The 21744-nt window shown below is 40.7% G+C and overlaps 1 protein-coding gene across 6 annotated transcripts in view; it reads right to left on the reverse strand.

The window, feature by feature from the left end:
* The window catches only part of PRKG1 (protein kinase cGMP-dependent 1), a 1255886-nt gene that overhangs the window by 14966 nt on the left and 1219176 nt on the right, over positions 1–21744 (reverse strand). For all 6 annotated transcript variants that reach the window (XM_047825015.1, XM_047825014.1, XM_047825016.1 and 3 more), the window contains 3 exons: positions 14954–15093; positions 13966–14055; positions 273–414 (listed from right to left, as the gene is read on the reverse strand). In XM_047825015.1, coding sequence (XP_047680971.1) covers positions 273–414; positions 13966–14055; positions 14954–15093 — 372 coding nt within the window. The remainder of the gene's footprint in view (positions 1–272; positions 415–13965; positions 14056–14953; positions 15094–21744) is intronic.

Genomic DNA, 21744 nt, shown 5'->3' on the forward strand with positions numbered 1-21744 from the left:
CTAGAGGTCTATGAAGACGTGTCCACAGGTCCGAGTCCATTTAAACACATCCTGCCAAGACAGTATTAATTAAGACCTAGCCAATTTAATTTCTTACAACTTTTGCCTCACTTGAAAGAAGAGTCGAAAGCAATAATGCAAAGATAGGCTCTTAAGAAAAGTTATAGCATTTACAAAGGAAAAGGGAGGTTTTAATGTTAGGAAATGAACACAGCTTTATGAACAGAGGTTTTAAACCCGAGGGGCAGAAACTGTGCGTAAAGGGCACTGACCAGTTTGGTGTAGCCTCGGTGATCCAGGATGAGATTTTCTGGCTTGAGGTCCCTGTAAATGATTCCTTTGGAATGCAGATAGGCAAAGGCTTCCACCACACACGCGGTGTAGAATCTGGTCGTAGAATCTTCAAACGAACCTCTGAGACACAGAAAATGAAAGTGTACAAGATGTTCGTTTCTCTGATAGGGTTTTACTTATTTTGTCCTCATTTCATTATATTCCTGTGCCAAACTTTGACCCTGGAGACCAATGTCCTCTGGCCAAATGCCATGTGATGGGTGCTGCCTTGGGTTTTCAAAAGCCCTTGAAGACCACATCCAGGAGTGCTTTGCCCTGACAAATGAGATAGTTAACTCTACCCTCCCGTAAGCACCGAGGCGGAGCTCAGCGTCATACCTCCTTCGATAAGCTTCCCAGCACCCCCCTATCCTCTAACGAGACACAGCAGTGGACAGGGAGGAGACGAATCCTATTTTAGAGCTGTCTACCAAGGGTTGGGTTTGGTAAAGCAGAAGTTTATCGGTTCAGTCGTACTTATTTTTAGAGGGCTTGGTTTTGAATCTTCCTACATAATACAGACACGGTTCATAAGAGCATGAATAAAAAGGTTAATGCTTCCAGAGAGCCACTTTGGAAATGAGCTGTGATGCTGTGTTGCAGTCATATATCACAAGCTAAATAGTCTGCTTTCCAAAATTTTGCCAGCAAAAGAAATAACACCTATGTCCCACACTACTGCCTTCTTACTAGAAAAGATGGGGCAAAGAGATAATTAGAAGGAAAAAGGTACTCGGAAGGGAATTTAGATTAGTAAACTTGATTCTTATGTTTGGCAAAGAACGCTCACACTCTCTGTCCTCACTCTCTTTATTTAATGAAATAACAATAAAGGGAAGAAAAAAAAAACATTGGGATCTAAGGTTAGCTCCTTGGTTCCATAGCAGAAACTTTATACTTCAGCTGTTTTTTTCTTCCAAGAAATTCTTTAATTAAAAAAAAAAATTATATTTGAGAAAGAGAGAAAGAGGAAGCAGGGGAGGGGCAGAGAGATGGAGACAGAATCTGAATCAGACTTCAGGCCTCTGACCTGTCAGCACAGAGCCCGACGCGGGGCTCGAACCCATGAGCCATGAGATGATGACCTGAGCCAAAGTCGCACGCTTAACCGACTGAGCCACCCAGGGGCCCCTAGAATCTTAAATATAATTACAAAGATGCTAGTGTCTCTCTTTAACAAAGTCTGAATTGTGAATTTATAAGGTCAAGAAAAAGTTTCCTTGAGAAGTGCATCTATATTGGGAAATAACAGGTTGTATGTTGCAATTGTCTTTGGACTGGGAACTACCTTTGCAGAGCAAACACTATGTAATTCCGCATCTTGACAAGGGGGTTGGGGTAGTGCCTGGCAGGTCGTTTTTCTTTGCCCTGAAATAAGTATGCTTGTCCGTCGAGAGCAACAGATTTCTTTCACTGGAGAGGTTGTTTGTAGTAAGTAGTAAGCATCGTGTGCAGATACAACTGTGTGCTTGCTAATTAACGGTACTGAGTGCCATATATGACCCCAGTCCTTCCTCACTGGACAGCTTTGCAAAGCCACGGCTGAGCCAAAACAAGACAGTACAGGGAATAGAGCTTTGTCATATTTCACATTGCATGCATTGTTTTAATACGAAAATTGATTACTTCCTCGTATTGGGACTGTCTAGCTGTGATTCAGGTGGGCTGTTTTGAAAGCCTACAAATTCTTGGTTGCTGTTGGAAGAAGAGATTATTTCTGTAGTTGTGATTCTGAGCAAATGTATCTGTTTTCCTTGATATTCACTCCTCAATGCAACCGAATAGACAAAGACACTGTAAATGTTGTAAGGAAAGTGAACACTTACATGAGAGATGAACTGCTCACGAAATCTCGGCCGAAAGGTATTCATGTTCATATTCTGAATAAGTCGGCCATTAGCAGGAAGATGAAAAAAAAATCCTAATACAGATTCCCATTCATCAGAGAGAGCTATTAAGTTAGGAATGTGGACTCTGAAGCAAGAATCCTGGGCTCGAATTTGGGTTTCACTTGCTTACTTTTGAGCAACTAACTCTATCTCCCTCGGTCTCCATGTTCTCTTGAGCAAAATGGGGCTTGTAATAGAAACTACTCATTGAGTTGTGGAAAGGATACAAATAACTGAGGCGTATATTTAGAGTTAGTGCCTGACACACAACTGGGTACCTGATAAATATTAGCCATTCTAACTGAGAACTGAAACAGTCTTCTTTAGCTGCTGTGTCTTAATCTAGGAAAGCTGAATGATACAGACAGGTCGGAAGTCTTCTGGAGATGGGAATGAGGGGTCCGTAATACCTAATTAACACTGTTACGTAAGTATTTGCTGCCTCTCACTGCCAAGGCTAACTGCCATGAGTCAGCTCTGAAGGGTCTTATGTTAATCTCTGTTGTTTTCATTTTGTCTAGGCTTCTCACAAATGCACAGGCAAAAATGACTCTCTTACTGCCTGCCAATTTTCATCATCAAGTGAACTGACCACCGACCTACACCTTTGGGTCTTGAGTTCTCAACAGCTCTGTTTATTCGTGTCAAGGTTTCTCTGATTTTGAGCCATTTTGGAACTTGGAGGGTTCTGCAAAGCTGGTTTCCATTCCTTTAAAACTCTATTTTGAGTCTCCCTCAATATATAAGCATATTTGTAACTGGTTTTCAAAATTAAATGAAAACATGATCTTAAGTCTGTTTCCATGTTAGCTGATAACTCAACATAATGTATGCATACAAAGTATTTACCAGAAACACAGCTTCATCGCTAAACGTTTGATGTGGGTAATTTGTGGATTTTGAAATACACTGCTGGAAAGCAGTCACAAAGCATAGCATCGGGGTGACTCAAAATGAAAAATTGCCATTAGAATTGAAAATGACAACACAAATTTGATCTGAAACAAAAATGAAAGCTTGTTTTCTCAATAGAAAGTTGCTTGAAGAAATAAATCACTGCCCTAAATAGCTCTTCAAAATAATAAATTATGCCTTGACATGTGTGTCATTTCAATTAAAACAAGCATGGAAAAGGCCCGTATACTTTCTCTAGGAATGGGCTGTTGTTTTATTTTAGCTAGATGGCAGTAGATAACAATCTGATTGAGAGCATCAGAGGGTTATGTATACTTATGGATAGACTCCACTTTAATCCATGTTTAATCCACTTGTCATAAACCAGGTCCTGAAATGACCACATGCAACCAAGACAAAGCATCTCTCATCGGAGGTAAGTTCCCTTTTTCCCTTGACTAGCAACGCGAATCATGAGTGAGTGTAACTATTGTATTAGTTTCAGGCGTACAACGTAATGATTAATTCTTTACGTCATTCAGTGGTCACCATGGTTAAGTGTCGTAACCACTGGTCGCCACACAGCATCGTATTATGGACTGTGTTCCAAGTGCTGTACTTTTCATCTCTGTGATTGATTCCTTTTATAACTGGAAGTTTGTATTTCTTAATGCCCTTTGTCTAGTTTACCCATCTCTCCGCTAACCTCCCTTCTGGAAATCCCCATTTTCTTCTCTATATTTTGAATAATCTGTTTTGTTGTTTTGTTTGCAAGATTCCACATTTCAGTGAAATCATATAGGATTTGTCTTTCTCTCTCTGGCTTATTTCACTCCGTATAATACTCTCTAGCTCCATCCACGTGGTGGCAAATAGCAAGGCCTCATTCTTTTTCTATGGCTGAGTAACATTCCATTGGATATACGTACAGCACATCTTCTTTATCCATTCATCTACGGATGAACACTTGGGCTGCTTCCATAATTTGGCTTTGTAAATAATGCTGCAATAAACACAGGAGTCAAAGTATCCTTTCACATTAGAGTTTTTGCATTTTGGGGGGTAAATACCCAGGGACTGGAACACTGGATCATAGGGTAGTTCTGTTTTTAATTTTTTTCAGGAACTCTCATACTCTTTCAACACTGGCTGCATCAGTGTTCATTCCCACCAACAGTGCAGGAGGGTTCCTTTTTCACCACATCCTCTCCCAACACTTGCTATTTCTCGTCTTTTTTAATTTCAGGCATTCTGACAGGTGTGAGGTGATATCTCCTGGTGGTTTTGATTTTCATTTCCCTGATGATGGGTGATGTTGAGAATCTTTTCATGTATCTGTTGGCCACTGTATGTCTTCTTTGGAAAAATGAATATTCAGGTCCTCTGCTCATTTTAAAAATTCGATTGTTTTTTTGTGTTGGGTTATAGGAGTTCTTCATGTATTTTGGGATATTAACCCTTTATTGAATATATCATTTGCAGATATCTTCTCCCATTCAGTAGGTTGCTTTTCATTTTGTTTATGGCTACCTTTGCTGCGCAGAAGCTTTTTATTTTGATGTAGTCCCAATAGTTTATTTTTGCTTTTGTTTCCCTTGTCTCTGGAGATGTATCTAGAAAAATGTCACTAAAGCCAATGTCAGATTACTGCCTATGTTTTCTTTTGGGAGTTTTACGGTTTCAGGTCTCACATTTAGGTTTTCAATCTATTTTGGAAAGTTGGTATAGTTTCATTCTTTTGCATGTAGCTGTCCAGTTTTCCCAAAACCACTTTTCGAAGAGATTGTCTTTTCCCTGCTGTATATTCTTGCTTTTAATCAACCATGTAAGTGTCAGTTTATTTCTGGGCCCTCTATTCTGTTTTTATGCCAGTACCATACTGTTTTGATACCTACAACTTTGTAGTATATCTTGAAATCTGGAATTGTGATACCTCCAGCTCTGTTCTTCTTTCTTAGGGTTGCTATGGCTATTTGGGGTCTTTTTGTGCTTCCATACAAATTTTAGGATTATTAGAGTTCTGTGAAAAATGCTATTGGTATTTTAATAGAGATGGCAATGAATCTATAGCCTGCTTTGGGTAGTATGGACATTTTAACAATACTCTTCCAATCCACAAACTTGAACTGTCTTTTTATTTGTTTGTATCATCTTAAGTTTTTTCCTAGGTATTTTATTCTTTTTGGTGTGGTTACAAATGGGATTGATTCCTTGATTTCTCTCTTAGTTTTTTATTAGGTATAGAAATGCAACAGATTTTGGTACATTAATTTTGTTTCCTGAAATATTACTGAATTCATTTATCCGCTCTAGTAGTTTCTTTTGATGGATTCTTTAGCGTTTTCTATATATGGTATCATGTCATCTGCAACTAGTGAAAGTTTTACTTTTTCCTAACCAATCCTGTATGGCTTGTATTCCTTTTTGTTGTCTGGATATCTGAGACTAGGACTTCCAGTACTGTGTGAATAAAAGTGGTGAGAGTGGACATCTTTGTCTTGTTCTTGATCTTCAAGGAAAAGCTCTTAGTTTTTTTCCCATTGAGTATGGTGTTACCTGTGGGTTTTTCATATATGACCTTTATTATGTTGAGGTATGTTTCCTCTAGACTCACTCCAGAAGTTTTTATCATGAATGGATATTGTATTTGGTGAAATGCTCTTCTGCATCTATTGAGATGATTATTTGTTTTCCGTCCTTTCTCTTCTTAATGTGATATATCACATTGATGATTTGCCAGTATTGAACCACACTTGCATCCCTTGCCTAAATCCCACGTAATCGTGGTAAATCATTTTTTAAGGTATTGTTGAATGCAGTTTGCTAATATTTTGTTGAGGGTTTTTGCATCTATGTTCATCAGAGATATCGGCCTATCGTTGTTTTCTGTAGTATCTTTGGTTTTAATACTGGTCTTAAAATCAGGGTAATGTTGGTCTTGTAGAATGAGTTTGGATGTTTTCCTTCCTCTCCTATTTTTGGAATAGTTGGAGAAGAATAGGTACTAACTCTTCGTTGAATGTTTGATAGAATTCACCTGTGAAGCCATCCTTTCTTGGAATTCAGATTATTGGAAGGTTTTTTGATAAGTGATTCAATTTCATTGCTAGCAACTGGTCTGTTCAAATTTTCTATCTCTTCCTCATTGAGCTTAGGAAGATTATATATTTCTAAGCATTTATTCTATGTCATCCAAATTGTTGGCTTATAATTTTTTCATAATATTTTCTTACAATCCTTTGCATTTTATGGTGTTGGTTGTTATTTCTCCTCCATTTCTAATTTTGTGTCCTCTTTTTCTCTTGATCAGTCTAGCTAAAGGTTTTTCCGTTTTATCTTTTCAAAGAAACAGCCCCTGGTTTCATGAAGCTGTTCTATTTTTTTAGTTTCTATTTATTTCTGCCCTAATCTTTATTCTTTCATTCCTTCTATTGGGTTTGGGCTTTGTTTGTTCTTCTTCAGCTCCTTAGCTGTAAGTTTAGATTGTTTGATATTATTTTATTTCTCAAGGTACACCTGTATTGCTATAAACTTCCCTCTTAAAAGTACACTTGCTGTCTCCCAAAGATTTTGGACTACTGCGTTTTCATTTTCATGTCTCCATGTATTTTATGATGTTTCTCTTGGTTTCTTGGTTGAACAATACATTGTTTATTAGCATATTGTTTAGCCTCCATATACTTCTGTTCTTTCCAGATTTTTTCTTGCAATTGATTTTTAGTTTCATATCACTGTGGTCATAAATTATGCTTGATATTTCAATCTCTCTGAATTTATTGAGACCTGTTTTGTGGCCTGATATGATTTATCCCGCACAATGTTCCATGTGCATTTGAAAAGAATGTGTATACTGTTTCTGAGTGGAATGTTCTGTATGAATCTGCTAGGTCTGTCTGGTCTAATAGGTCATTCAGAGCCATGGTTTCCTTGTTGATTTTCTTTCTGGGTGATTTCTCCATCGATATAAGCAGGGTGTTAATGTCCCCTACAATTATTATATTGCTGTCAATTTCTCCCTGTATGTCTGTTAAAAATTATTTTTTGTATTTAGGTGCTTTTATGTTGGGTGCACAGATATTTATAATTGTTATATACTCTTGTTGGATTGATCATTATCAATTTATCACCCCTTTATCTTGAGGAGGGGCCCTTCTTTGTCTCTTGCCACAGTCTGTGTTTTAAAGTCTATTTTTTTCTGCTATGAATATTGGTGGCCTGGCTTTTTTTTCCACTTCGATTTGCATGGTAAATGTTTTTCCATCCCTTCACTTTCAGCTTGTATGTGTCTTTTAGTCAGGTGAGTCTCTTGTAGGCAGCATATAGATGCGTCTTGTTTTTTAATCCATTCCATCATCCTGTGTCATTTGATTGGGACATTTAGTCCATTTACATTTAAAGTAATTATTGATAGGTATATACTTATTGCTATCTGTTGTTTTTCTGGTTGTTTTTGTAGTTCTTCTCTGTTCCTTTTTTCTTCTCTTGCCGTCTTACCTTGTCCTTGAGGGCTTTCATTGGTGTTATGCTTGGATTCCTCTGTCTCTGTTTTTTCGTGTACCTATTAAAGGTTTTTGATTTGTAGTTACCACTAGGTTCATATATAACATCTTAAGTGTATAGCAGGCTATATTAAGTTAATGGTCTCAAGTTTGAACACATTTTAAAGGCACTAAGTTTTTATTCCCCTTTCCATGTTTTATGTACATGAGGTCATATTTTCCATCTTTTTATTTTGTGTGTATCCCTTGACTGGTTTTTAAAAAAATTTTTTTTAAATGTTTATTTATTTTTGAGACAGAGGCAGAGAGAGGGGGAGACACAGAAACTGAAGCAGGCTTCAGGCTCTGAGCTGTCAGCACAGAGCCTGATGTGGGGCTCGAACTCACGATCCACGAGATCATGACCTGAGCTGAAGTCAGATGCTCAACTGACTGAGCCACCCAGACACCCCACTGACTTGTTTTTGTAGATATAATTGACTTCACTATTTGTTTTAACGTCCATACTGGCTTTATAAGTGATTGATCTACTACCTTTACTATATGTTTGTTTTTACCTGTGAAATCATCCTTTCATAATTTTTCTTACTTTTAGCTATTGCCTTTACTTTCCACTTAAAGAAATTGTAAAAGACACTTTAAAGTTTCTTACAAGACCAGTTTAGTGGTAATGAACTCCTTTATCTTTTGTTTGGGAAACTCTTTAGCTCTCCTTCTGTTCTGAATAATAGCCTTCATGGGCAGAATATTCTTGGCTTCAGGTTTGTTTCTTTTCATCCCTTTGAATATATCATGCCACTCCCTCTGGCCTACAAAGTTTCTGCTATAAAATCTGCTAAGAGTCTTACGGGGTTTCCCTTGTATGTAACTGTTTTCTTTTCTCCTGCTGCTTTAAAAACTCTTTATCACTACTGTTTGCCATTTTAATTATTATGTGTCTTAATTATTATGTGGACCTCCTTGGGTTAATCTTGTCGTGGGGTTTCTTTATCTTCTGGATCTGGGTATCTGTTTCCTTCCCTAGATAAGGACAGTTTCAGCTGTTATTTCATCAAATAAATTTTGTGCCCCTTTTCTCTCTCTTCCTTAGGAGATCCTTATAATGTGAATGTGATTACACTCGATGGTGTTGCTGACTTCTCTTAACCTATTCTCATTTTGTATTATTCTTTTTTCTTTTTGCTGTTCAGCTGGTTGCCTTCTGTTACTCTCTCCTCCAGGTCCCTGATCTGTTCTTCTGCCTCCTCTAATCTGTTTATTTTCTCTAGTGTATTTTTCATTTCAGCCATTGAGTTCTTCCTTTTTATATTTTCTTCCTCTTTGTTGAGGTTTCCACTGAGTCCTCCAGTCTTTCCCAAGTCCAATGAGTATCTTTAGGACCATTACTCTGTATTTTCTATCATGTTGCTTATCTCTGTTTCATTTGCGACATACTTCTCTGTTTCCTCATTTTGTCTGATTCTCCATGTTTGTTTCTAGGTGTCAGGTCAGTGATGCTTCCTGGTCATGACACTAGTGGCCTTGTGTAGAAGGGTTCCCAGGGTACCCTGGAGCACAATGCCCCCCTGGTCACCTGGAGCAGCTGCCTCAGGGGTGGCTCCCGTGTGGGCTGCATGCACCCTACTGTTGTGGCTGAACCGTATCTGCCTTCAGTCCAGTCATCTGCAATGACGTGTCGTGCCCTCTGTGCTTACACGGGGCAAGGTTCAGTCCCTGTGTTCAGCGGCCTGTATGTGACTGCCACAGGCTTGTAGGTGGGCAGGGTCAGTAGTCAGGCAAACTGTCCCCACTTAGTCATTCTCCCACAGCTGTGGGTGCACCACAGGGCAGGGTTTTTCCCCCTGTGCTGGCAGCTCAAAGGCTGGGCCATTGGAACTGTGGTGTGCTGGTGTGTGTGATTATCTTTTCTCTCCCAGGACAGGAGTCGCTCTGGATGGATGCCAGCTGAGGTGAGCAGGTTGAATGGGATGGGTCTGTAAGGGAATGTGGGACTGGGGCCTTGCAGTGCTGGCAAGATTGGTGCTTAGCACTGGCTCCCACAAGTGTCTGGCTCGCCAGGCTGGAAAGGGACGAGAACCAGGGCCTGCCAGCACATTTTTCCGGGGAGAAGTCTCCTGAAGATCCCTTCTTCTCCAGTGCACACTCTGTACATAAATGTCCTTCCCTACACTTTGCAAATCGCTCTTTCTGTGCTGTCTCGGCAGCTTATTTATTATGCTCCTTCTTTAAGGGTGGGGACTCCATTTTCTGTTGCCCTCAGGCTCTTCTGGAATTAAAGTACCTGGACCTAAGCCCAGCTGATTTTAAACACTTGGCCAAGTTAAGCCCCACTGTTTTTCAAAGCTGAATGGTACCTATGGATCATCATTTTCCCAGTGGGGTCTCTTCCTGCTTCTCCACGCTTGGGGCATCCTTCCCCATCACAGGAGATTTGGTTCCCAACTGTGTCTCTGTGCTTCCAGCCCTTTCCAATGTGGGTTCCACTCCATGATGATTGGGGAAGGCTTCTTCCAACCGTCCTCAGGTTGTTTTCGGAGTTAGCTGTACAAATGCAGCTGTTATCTTGGTGTGTTCCTGTGACGAGTTGAGTTCAGGATTCCCCTGATTCTGCTATCTTCCTGACCCCTGGAAATGCTTTTGATTTCTACTCTCCCTTATGTCATCTCAGATGGAATTTAAATAATTACCCTCCACAATATAGTTAGAATCAAAGAGATTGGCCATTTAAGTTACTCTCGGGCTTACAAAACACATCTGCGAAGACACATGACTAGAAGGGAAATGTGCATGATTTGAAAATTCTAGTGTCTGAAAGAATTAAGATATTGGGTAGGAACTACTTACATGTATTTCAAAATTAACACTTGAAATGTTAAATTTCATTATATTATTATATATTAAATACCAATATTAATACATAATATAACATCTATATAAATACTAATGTCATATTAACCACTTACACTTTTAAGAAGGTAGTACGGATTGCTAATTCTTTATATTTACCTTCTTTATAACACTTACTGTGTATCAACATGTTCCAAAGAATGAAACAGAATTTGTGGAAAACAGTCACAAACTAGAAGATAAAGCATGATAGCTAATAGAGAATAAAACCAGAGAAATAACTGGAACAATTAAGATTTCTGTGCTAAGTAAAATGATAAAAGATAAATATTTAATAGTCAACCAGTCCTGTTTTATATATGGTATCATTTTATTTTTTATGGGATTATTTTCCTTCTTAGGTTTTTGAAAACAGATGAAAAACTGCTCTGGGTTCCTTTACTATGCTGATGAAAAAAAAAAAGAGGCAGGAAGTGGTCATGTCACTTACTAGGTGAGAGTAGGGGGAGGTCTGTTGCTGTTAGAGACTTCCTATACTAAATCCCTGAGGCTTAGAGGTACCACCTTGTTAGTAAAGAATAGTCACACAAGCCTTTCTTAACTCAAATACTTTCCTTTTTGCTTTCAGAATACCTTCTCCCTGCTGCTGTTTTCCTGGGACAGAAAATGAAAACTGAATGAATTGAACAATAGGATTTGTTTTGACTACGGATATTTTCATGTACGCTGTGACTAATAGCCTAATTATTTTCCTTTTTCTCTTGTCATTTTTTGTTGTTCTTTCTAACAATTAACCTTTAGGACTTTCAGCCTCAATTTAAACAAATAGTGAGAAAGGTAGTCAGTGGCAATATTAATTGGAGCTGAATCACTGGTAGACAAACAATAATGATTCTGAAGTGATTTTGTATATAATAGTTATACTGCTTTTAATGTTGAGGCTTCAGCCCTTCTGCATCTTTAGGAAGAAGCAGGCAGCTCTTACTTCTCCAGGTCATGCCTCTTTATATAGCTTCATGTAGTATTAAGCACATTGTGGGGAATTCACCAACTGTGCATCCCAAGGATGATGAAAGGGAAGGAAACTGAACCAATGAAAAAGCATCCTGGGGGCACCTGGTGGCTCAGTCAGCTAAGCACCTGACTTCGGCTCAGGTCATGATCTCACAGTTCATGGGTTCGAGCCCCTGACATCAGGCTCTGTGCTAACAGCTCAGAACCTGGAGCCTGCTTCAGATCCTGTGTCTCCCTCTCTCTTCAAAGTAAACATTAAAAAAATTAAAAAAACAAAAGCATCCTGGGGGTGCCTGGCTGGCTCAATCGGCTGAGCATCCGACTCTTGATTTTGGCTTAGGTCATGATCTCATGGGTCTGTGGGACAGAGCCCCATGTCAGGCTGGGCACTGACAGTCTGGAGCTTGCTTGGGATTCTCTCCCTCTCTCAAAATAAGTAAGCAAACTTGAAAAAATTAAAAAAGCATACTGACGGAAGTAGAGAAAGGACCAACCACTGATAGTTTCCCTCTATTCACTCCTCCAAAGGTAAACTGCTTACTAGCAACTTGAGTTGGCCTGACAGATCAAAATACATCTTACTCAGAAGCCCGGGCTGGCATGTATGAGCCAACAAAATGCAAATCAAGTGAAAGAGGGAGAAAACATGAAATATTTTCTTTCAAAATATATATTGAAATTTGATTCCTATGCGTGTCTCATGCCCCATTAGTGGACTTGAGATTGACTTGTGTTTTTCTTGCCTGGTTCAAGAAGTTAATAGAAGCTTAAAATAGTTCCTTTCCCTACATGGCTCATTATTGCTTTCATGTTTACTTCCACCTGTACATCTTCTATTCTAATTACAGGAAATCAGGGAAGATATTTCCAATAAGTTAGCGGGTTGAAAGGTCAGGTAGAACCACATTAGGATGAATTAGACATTAACTCATAAATCAGAATGTTAACTTTGTGCAACAGCCTACAAATCATGAGAAGGGGGACTACATCTGTTTTCTCATTGTATCCCCAGCTTCTATCACAATGCCCGGCATATATTCTGTACTCAAACATTACTAAAATAATGTAATCACTAGGATATAATAGCTTAGTGCAGATGTTTATCACATCCCCTTATGCCAATATGATACGATCCCTTGTATGCTTGTTTATCTTAAGATATCATCAATGTAATAAGACACTGACAAGGTAAAAAGAAATCCACTAGACATACACAAGGAAGGCAATGAGGATAAGAGTTGAAAGGGCAATGTTTCCAAATACAGGAAGTTACCATATGAACACAATTAGGAACGAGACTTTAAAATCAGATAGCTTATTAAAGACCCATTGGTTCTATTCCGGAATAGCTACAAAGAAATGGTCAAAAATAGCATGGCTTATGTTACCCAGTGAAGGAGAACATGAGTGAGACGGGAAGAAATGTGAAAAAAGATGTCACAAGTGAACGTTCAAAGGAACAAGAATGACTTTTGAATGTTTGATCATTCATAGGGAATGATTAAAAGCTCATTCACAGGAAAGAAAGTTTTGGTCTTTTTTTTAAGTAATCATTTAGGATTGGTAATGATCTTCTAGGACATGAATAAATTTTTAGTTTGCTAGTTATATAAATAAGAGATGGAAAATTAACTCTGCATAATTAAAAGAAACAAGCACTAACTTGGCCAACTGTACTTGCCCTAAAAGGGCAAAAAATAGGTAAATCTAAATCACATTGTTTATTTATTTATTTATTTTTTTTTTCCAACATTTATTTATTTTGGGGACAGAGAAAGACAGAGCATGAATGGGGGAGGGGCAGAGAGAGAGGGAGGGAGACACAGAATCGGAAACAGGCTCCAGGCTCTGAGCCATCAGCCCAGAGCCTGACGCGGGGCTCGAACTCACAGACCGCGAGATCGTGACCTGGCTGAAGTCGGACGCTTAACCGACTGCGCCACCCAGGCGCCCCTAAATCACATTGTTTAAATGAAATACTGCCTATAAGTGGATTACTTTTTTCCTAACATTATCTAAAGCCTGAAACAGATGGCTGGACACTTATTCATTTTGGAACCAAGGAACAGTGTAAAGTCAGAGAAGAAAGTTCCTCGAGAACAACTTCTCAATGTCAGGAAAGGCAGACTGCCCATCTGGACAATGAGCACAGCAATTAAACTGGTAATTAACCCAGATTGCAAGTAGAACGTAACTTTAATTCCCTTCAAGTCACAGCAATGAATTGAATTCTCAGGATATAGTAAACTGATTCCAATATTCAAGTTTAAAAAAAGGCCTGTTTCATGTACCTTGCTAGGTACCATTTCCATACTGGACTAAGCCTGAATCATTAGTTACAAATCTAAAATGTGGTTTCATATTTACTAAAGCGTATATGTATAGTGGGTCATATCCCACACTTATTTTCTGAAATATAAGCATATGTAACACATAAATATGACTTCAATATTTTTAGAGATATGATAGAAATTTCTTAAAATTCCTACCTATCCCTGAGAATGGTCCAGAGCTCTCCACCTAGGCACACTTCCATCAACATATACAAATATTTGCTGTCCTTGAATGTCCTGTACAGTCTGTGAATCGCAAACAAGAAAACAAAGGTTATAAACATGGCTGTCTTTGAAAAGAATGTAGCGCTTTCAGTGCTCAGATTACAGCCTCATACTTGACTTACCAAGCTTGAAATGTTATTAAAAGAATGAGAGAGATCTGTGTAAAAATAGGGCAAAGGAGGCGACAGCGTTCTGAGATGTACACAGTGTAGGGGGCTAGTCTGTCCTTTGCAATAAATGGATTAATCCACATGATTATGGACCAAGATGGCCGCTTGGGGTTCCTCTAATCCCAATTTGGTGGGCGCTTTAAGCATGGAACCTTGAGCCCTATTAGTGGTCATAAACATACCGTGTACATGGATATAAAGTAGATACAGTTTACAAACATAGATATGTAGTAAATTCCTATGCTGTTCACTTGCACTCACCCTGTTTTTAATAAGGGCCACTGACAAATTACCGAGAACAGGTTTTTCCGCATATGAAAACTCCCCCATTATCCTTGTTATTAATGCTCCGAAAATTCAGAGGTGGGACAGTCACGTCACTTTTTAAGAGCTTCAAGAAATTACACATTACTATTCAAATAATTATAGGTAGCAGAGTTTGATTCTTGATATTTTGCCTTTCGAGCTCGGCTTTCGGAGTCACAGAGAGCACACACATGGAATGTGAGAAACTCAGATATCTCCTTTGGGGGAACTATGTTTCCAAAGAATCGGATTCTCTTGGAAAAAAAAAAGGATAGAATCAAACTTCAGGGTTTTTTTTTTTTTTTTAAGTCTAGCAAAAAAGCTTTCTTAAAATCAGATTGAAAACGACGTGTGCTGCGAGAACAAAGCGTGTAACGTAAGCGCGGGCCACACTGGGTTTTGTGGCTGAGTCTCTATGGGGAGCGCAGGGACAGGGTCTCTACCTCACTATGAAGTCGGAATGAGCCCCCTGCATGATCTGCTTCTCCGAGCGAATGTGCTCCTGTTGTCTGGTGTCCACGATGTGGCGTTTCTTGAGAATCTTCATGGCAAACGTCTTGGACTCCTCGCTTTTCAGCTGGACCTGAACGACAGGCAGGGAGAGTTCAGTGAGAAAAAGCCCAGGGCATGAATGTAACAGGGTGCCTTCTTATCCCCAAAGCACACGGAGCACTTGAGTGACAGCCCAAACCCGGCCCGAGCCACACAGCGCCTCCCAAGGCTGCAAACTACCGTCCAGTCCCCTTCCACGGGACCAGGTGAATTTTAGGGAGATTCTCAACGAGTTTTGTGCCCACTGGATTGGGAGTGGGAAAGTGTCCTGGATGGTCATCGTGTGATTTTATTTCCTATCACGTCATGCGACTGAGTGTACTTTTACAGTATTTCTCCTCCAACCCAAGAAGTATAAAAACTAAATTCTCCAATTTCCCTTCAGGTGAGTGTGGTAGATGTAGGAACATTCCACCGTTGCCCCTGGCCCTAGCCAACAAACCTTTCTACAGGTATAATATTCAGGGGCATGGGGGCACCTGGGTGGCTCAGTCGGTTGAGCATCTGACCTCAGCTGAGGTCGTGATCTCAGGGCCCATGAGTTCGAGCCCCACATCGGGCTCGCCGCTGTGCGCACAGAGCCGGCTTCAGATCCTCTGTCCTCCTCTCTCTTCCCCTCCCCTGCTTGCGCTCTCCCAAAAGTAAATAAAATAATAACAAGTAAATAAAATTCAGCGACAGACCCCTCTCTCTGCTGAGACTGGGGATGAATATACTGTGATTTCTTCTTGTTTTACTTTCTAGTTTTGCCCTTTCCTCCAGTTAAAAAAAAAAAAAGGTAAAGAAAAAATACAATTTTGTCTTGCAAGAGATTTTGAAAACTTTTTTTTCCTTCTCTGCCCGTATGCAGGATAGCTTTAATCCTGTCCGACCTCGAACCTGACTGCTTGGTTACACTAACTGAGGAGACCTAGGCTGAGCTCGGATGGCCCCACTGCTTCCATGCCTCTGTCGCAGCCCCACGCGGCTCCCGGTGGCTTGCGCTGTTCCAAATGCCACTCCTCAGACTGGCTGTGGGTCTGTGGTCACTGTTTTACGAAAAAAAAAAACAAAAAACTTCAACAAGGTGACTTGGAAGGAAAGTGAGAGAGAATGGAGCTCATCACTTAATAGCAATAGAGAAGAGTCATCTAGGGCTGTTGAGCGACAGACTCCTCAAGCCCGAATTCTCTGGAACTAATGAAAGGCTTGGGGGAAATAACGGACAAGCTGTTCCTGGTTTTCAGCTGAAGTATCGCTGTCCCCTCGGGTCGTGAATCGTCTCCCGCTTCATCTGCATGGAAGCGAAATTCTGAAGTGTCCTGTTCGTGCACACGTGTACAGATTGGATCCAGTCTGAGAGGGCATGGCCATGGCAAGGGCCTGAGAAGAGAGCCCAAGGACACTTCACATAAATGGGCCCCCGTCCGCTGCCAGCATTTGTGAATCCGCAGGACAGGTTAGAGAGGAAAGTGGATATTCGAAAACGCCTTAAGCAGACAAAGGCCGTCTACGCCATCTGTGAAACTCTGGAAGACGGCAGAGGAGTGTAATTCAAACGGATTCAGCTGCAGTTCATAATAAAACACAAAATGTGAACTCCCACCTCGAAAAGAAATCTAGACAGCATGAAAAATAAGCTGTGTCAGAGGACTAAAAATCAGAGGAGAAATGAAACCGTATTTTCTCTTTGGGGCCTTAGTTTAGTGACTGAAGACTCTTGTGTCGTTTACGCCCCTGATGTAAACATTATTCGTTATTCTTTGTAGTGACAGTGACATACATTTTGACTTGCGCATAGGGTGGGAGGAGAGGACTCTGCCTTTAGGGTCCCCGGTCTGGACCCGAATCCTGACCTCATTGGGCTGACTGCTTAACAGCTCTGAGCCCCAGTTCTTGCTGAAGATGCCATTGGGCTACGGTACGGAGTTATTGTCGCCTTAAGCGAGAAAGGGCCACCGAGTGAGAAGTCACGGATGGCCTCTCTGCTGTGCCCTTGCCCCACCCAGCAGCCTCTGCCGGATAGGGTACCTCAGGCGTTGTCTGCAAAACAAAGACAGACCACGTCACTCCTCTGCTCGGAACACGCCAGTGGCTTCCCATTTCGCTCATGGAGGCAAAGCCGTCACAAAGGCCTACAAGGTCCTACACCGTCTGGACCCCACTCTCCCCTTACTCACTGTGCCGGGGTCACACTGGCCCTGAGCACATTAAGCAAGTGCGTGCCCCAGGCTATCTGCACGTGCTGTTCTGCCCTAATATTCTCCCACAGATATTCCCGGGAGGACCCTCTGAGTTCCCGAAGCTCTTTGCTCAAATGTTTCCTAATCAGTGTGTCCTCACACCAGCCGATGTCCAAGAGTAACCACCCCCTTCCCTGTGTTATTCATGTCTATAGCTCTTAGCACAAGCCAATGCACTCAACAGTTTCTTCATCACTTGATGAGTACCTGTGTCCTCTCATTAGACTGTAAGCAACCTGAGATGGGGGATATGTTTTTAAATTCCCTGCCCCTGACACAGAGTAAATGCTTATTAAATATTTGTTGACTGCATGAATCAAAGAAAGAATGCAACAAGCTGTGACGATTGATCACTGGCAAAGCCACAACGTGCATCTCTTAGCTTAACAACGGGCACTAGAATGACAAGCACGTAGCATTTTGTCTTTTCCTTCTGTCCCCAAGTGCCCTTAATTATTCATGGAAGGGAAGAAAAGATTTTTATGTGCCAACACTACACAGGCACTATCCACGGCCAAATAGCTATGTGATTCAGCATCAAGTTTTCAGTTGTATTTTTACAAGATGTTTTCTTACCTCAACCTTTTCCTTGAATGACCGAGACATGACATGCCCAACCGTAGAGCCTGCTAGATTAATAACACCATCTCTAGGATAATGTCCAGTTGGCTGCCGACAAGCTTGTGGGGTCCATTAGCATCTTGAGACCATGGCCATTACTTAGGGCTCCATTTCCAAGCCTGTACTACTCTTTGGTTCCCTTCCAATGAACAAATTCCATGATCCCTAGTATGTTTACCAATTTTGTTATACCCACACCCAGATGTTTGATTTATTTCACTGTAGCCAGTATACTAGGCAGAAATATTTACCCACTTTTCTATTTGAGAGTTTTGAACTGTATATTAGGATGAATCTATGCAGGGAAATAAATGAAGCTCTCGGGGATGTCCAAGAGGAATGGGAACTAACCTTTATGGAGCACATACATGTCCGTGTATGTTATTTTATTTAGTCCTGACATCAACTCTTCATGGAAAGAGGAAGAGATTTTTGTTTTGTTTTGTTTTTAGAAAGACTTCATCATCGATAATAATGGGGTGGGAGGGAGAGGAGGGTGGGTGATGGGTATTGAGAAGGGCACCTTTTGGGATGAGCACTGGGTGTTGTATGGAAACCAATTTGACAATAAATTTCATATATTAAAAAAATAGCTAATATTATTAAAGTGCTCATATTTGCCAGGAACAGTGCAATAAGTGACTTTTCTCAATCTTCTAGGCAACCCTTTGAGGTACCATTGTCATCCCCATTCTTCAGAGCATCAAACTGAGGAATACCAGAGAGGTTCATATCTTGACCAAGACCAGGATAGAGATGTCAAGTGGCAGAACTGGCTCCATGCTCTTTTTGGCCCAAGCTATTTCCAGAATATGCTCCTTCCCTTCTGCTGAATATAAAACAAATTGACGGCACAGTGACTGATGCTTTACGAATGAGAGTTTAAGGGAAATGGCTAACTCAAACTCAGTTTCCTGTAAGTTTCACTCACACTAGACATGTGGTTTAGGACACCAGCCTGAGCCTCACTGTCCATTTTCTAGGGGATCTCAATATATTCTCAGGGATCTGGGGTACCTGACTGATACAATTCCACTAGGAGAAGCCAAGGGTCGAAGTGTGGGTGGGTGGGGGGGTAGGTGGGGAGGGAGATGGTGGTAACAGTTGTTGGGTAGCAGGTGGCCAATGAGGGGTACATGTTGGCCTTATTAGTTGCCAGTTTAATAAGTATTAATTATAAGAAGTTAACCGAGCCAAATAGTTAATCTACTGAGGCTTTCTGTTTGGTCTCTGCTTGAGTGGAGGCAGTTCTACGGTCCGGAACCACCTTCCTTTGCACTCTGTAAAGACCTTGCCAGCTCCTTAGAGTAGAGCCCTTAGAATTTCCACTTCCATTTCAAACTAGAATGACACACTATTCCTGGGATCTCAGCTCTTAACCAGGAAGTCAGAGAGCTTGAGGAGTATTGGTGGAGGTAACTCAACAAACACAGTCTCTTGTGCTGAGTTAATTCCCTGAAAAAATTTCCCTTGATAAATCAATATGTCCGACTCAACATTGTTTGTAACAGCCAAACACAGTCTCTTTAACAAATGGTGCTGGGAGAACTGGACAGCAACATGCAGAAGGATGAAACTAGACCACTTTCTTAAACCATTCACAAAAATAAACTCAAAATGGATAAAGGACCTGAATGTGAGACAGGAAACCACCAAAACCCTAGAGGAGAAAGCAGGAAAAAACCTCTCTGACCTCAGCTGCAGCAATTTCTTACTTGACCCATCTCCAAAGGCAAGGGAATTAAAAGCAAAAAGGAACTACTGGGACCTCAGGAAGATAAAAAGCTTCTGCACTGCAAAGGAAACAATCAACAAAACTAAAAGACAACTAACAGAATGGGAAAAGATATTTGCAAATGACATATTGGACAAGGGGTTAGTATCCAAAATCTATAAAGAGCTCACCAAACTCCACACCCAAAAAACAAATAATCCAGTGAAGAAATGGGCAGAAGACATGAATAGACACTTCTCTAAGGAAGACATCCAGATGGCCAACAGGCACATGAAAGGATGCTCAACGTCACTCCTCATCAGGGAAATTCAAATCAAAATCACACTGAGTTATCACCTCATGCCAGTCAGAGTGGCTAAAATGAACAAATCAGGAGACTATAGATGCTGGAGAGGATGTGGAGAAACGGGAACCCTCTTGCACTGTTGGTGGGAATGCAAACTGGTGCAGCGGCTCTGGAAAACAGTGTGCAGGTTCCTCAGAAAATTAAAAATAGATCTACCCTATGACCCAGCAATAGCACTGCTGGGAATTTACCCAAAGGTACAGGAGTGCCATGCATAGAGGCACTGGCACCCCAATGTTTATAGCAGCACTTTCAATAATAGCCAAATTATGGAAAGAGCCTAAATGTCCATCAACTGACAAATGGATAAAGAAGTTGTGGTTTATATATACAGTGGAATGCTACTTGGCAATGAGAAAGGATGAAATATGGCCTTTTGTAACATCGTGGATGGAACTGGAGAGTGTGATGCTAAGTGAAATAAGCCATACAGAGAAAGACAGATACCATGTTTTCACTCTTATGTGGATCCTGAGAAACTTAACAGAAGACCATGGGGGAGGGGAAGGAAAAAAAAAAGAGGTTAGAGAGGGAGGGAGCCAAAACATAAGAGACTCTTTAAAACTGAGAACAATCTGAGGGTTGATGGGGGGTGGGAGGGAGGGGTGGGGGGAGGGTGATGGGTATTGAGGAGGACACCTGTTGGGTTGAGCACTGGTGTTGTATGGAAACCAATCTGACAATAAATTTCATATTTAAAAAAAAACAGCCAAACAATCTAAATGTCCCTGCAGAGAAGCTTGGGGAAAAAATGGTACATCCATGCAATGCAGCTGTAAAAACTGTGACTTAAAATGGTGATTTAGCAAAGGGAAGAAAATGAGAGAGGGACAAAACAAGAAACACTCTTAACTATAGAGAACAAAGTGATGGTCACCAGGGGGGAGGCGGGTGGGGGATGGGTTCAACAGGTGATGAGGATTGAGGAGGGCACTTGTGACGAGGACCAGGTGATGTATGGAAGGTTGAATCACTATATCGCACACCTGAAACTAATATTATACTGTATGTTAACTAGCTTGAATTAAAATACTTAGAATTATACTTATTATGGAAAAATAACCCAAGTTGACTTACATATACATGTGTAACTTTATCATCTATTTATCTGATACAGGATACAAGCCACTGTACATTTTATGACCCTATAAATAGTATTTGTATGAATATGTATACATCTAAAATAAATCTAGGAAGAGACGATTGGAAACGTGTTCCCCCATAGGTTAATAATAGTTTTCCCTATGGGGCGCCTGGGTGGCTCAGTCGGTTGAGCGTCCGACTTCAGCTCAGGTCACGGTCTCGGAGTCCGTGAGTTCGAGCCCCGCGTCGGGCTCTGGGCTGATGGCTCAGAGCCTGGAGCCTGCTTCCATTCTGTGTTTCCCCCTCTCTCAGCCCCTCCCCCGTTCATGCTCTGTCTCTCTCTGTCTCAAAAATAAATAAAATGTTAAAAAAAATTAAAAAAAAATAATAGTTTTCCCTTAGGGAAATGTTTACATTTTTGAATCCTATATCCCTTTTATGATGGGAAAACACAATGACTTTCATCATGGAAAATACATTTTAAAGTCTCCTTTAAATTGTACTAGCTGTGTATTACTGTCTGGCTCTCTCAAAGGATTTTGGTTCCATGGGAACCACTCTCCTAGAATTGCATGAAAGCAAAGACCTTGAGAAGTGGTACAAAGCAGAACAATCCATTCAGGTTTGGGCTGAACCACACTAACCTGCTCAAGGGACTTGCCATATTCTTGTCTT

The sequence above is a fragment of the Prionailurus viverrinus genome, chromosome D2 (assembly GCF_022837055.1).
Source record: "Prionailurus viverrinus isolate Anna chromosome D2, UM_Priviv_1.0, whole genome shotgun sequence".
Taxonomy (NCBI): domain Eukaryota; kingdom Metazoa; phylum Chordata; class Mammalia; order Carnivora; family Felidae; genus Prionailurus; species Prionailurus viverrinus.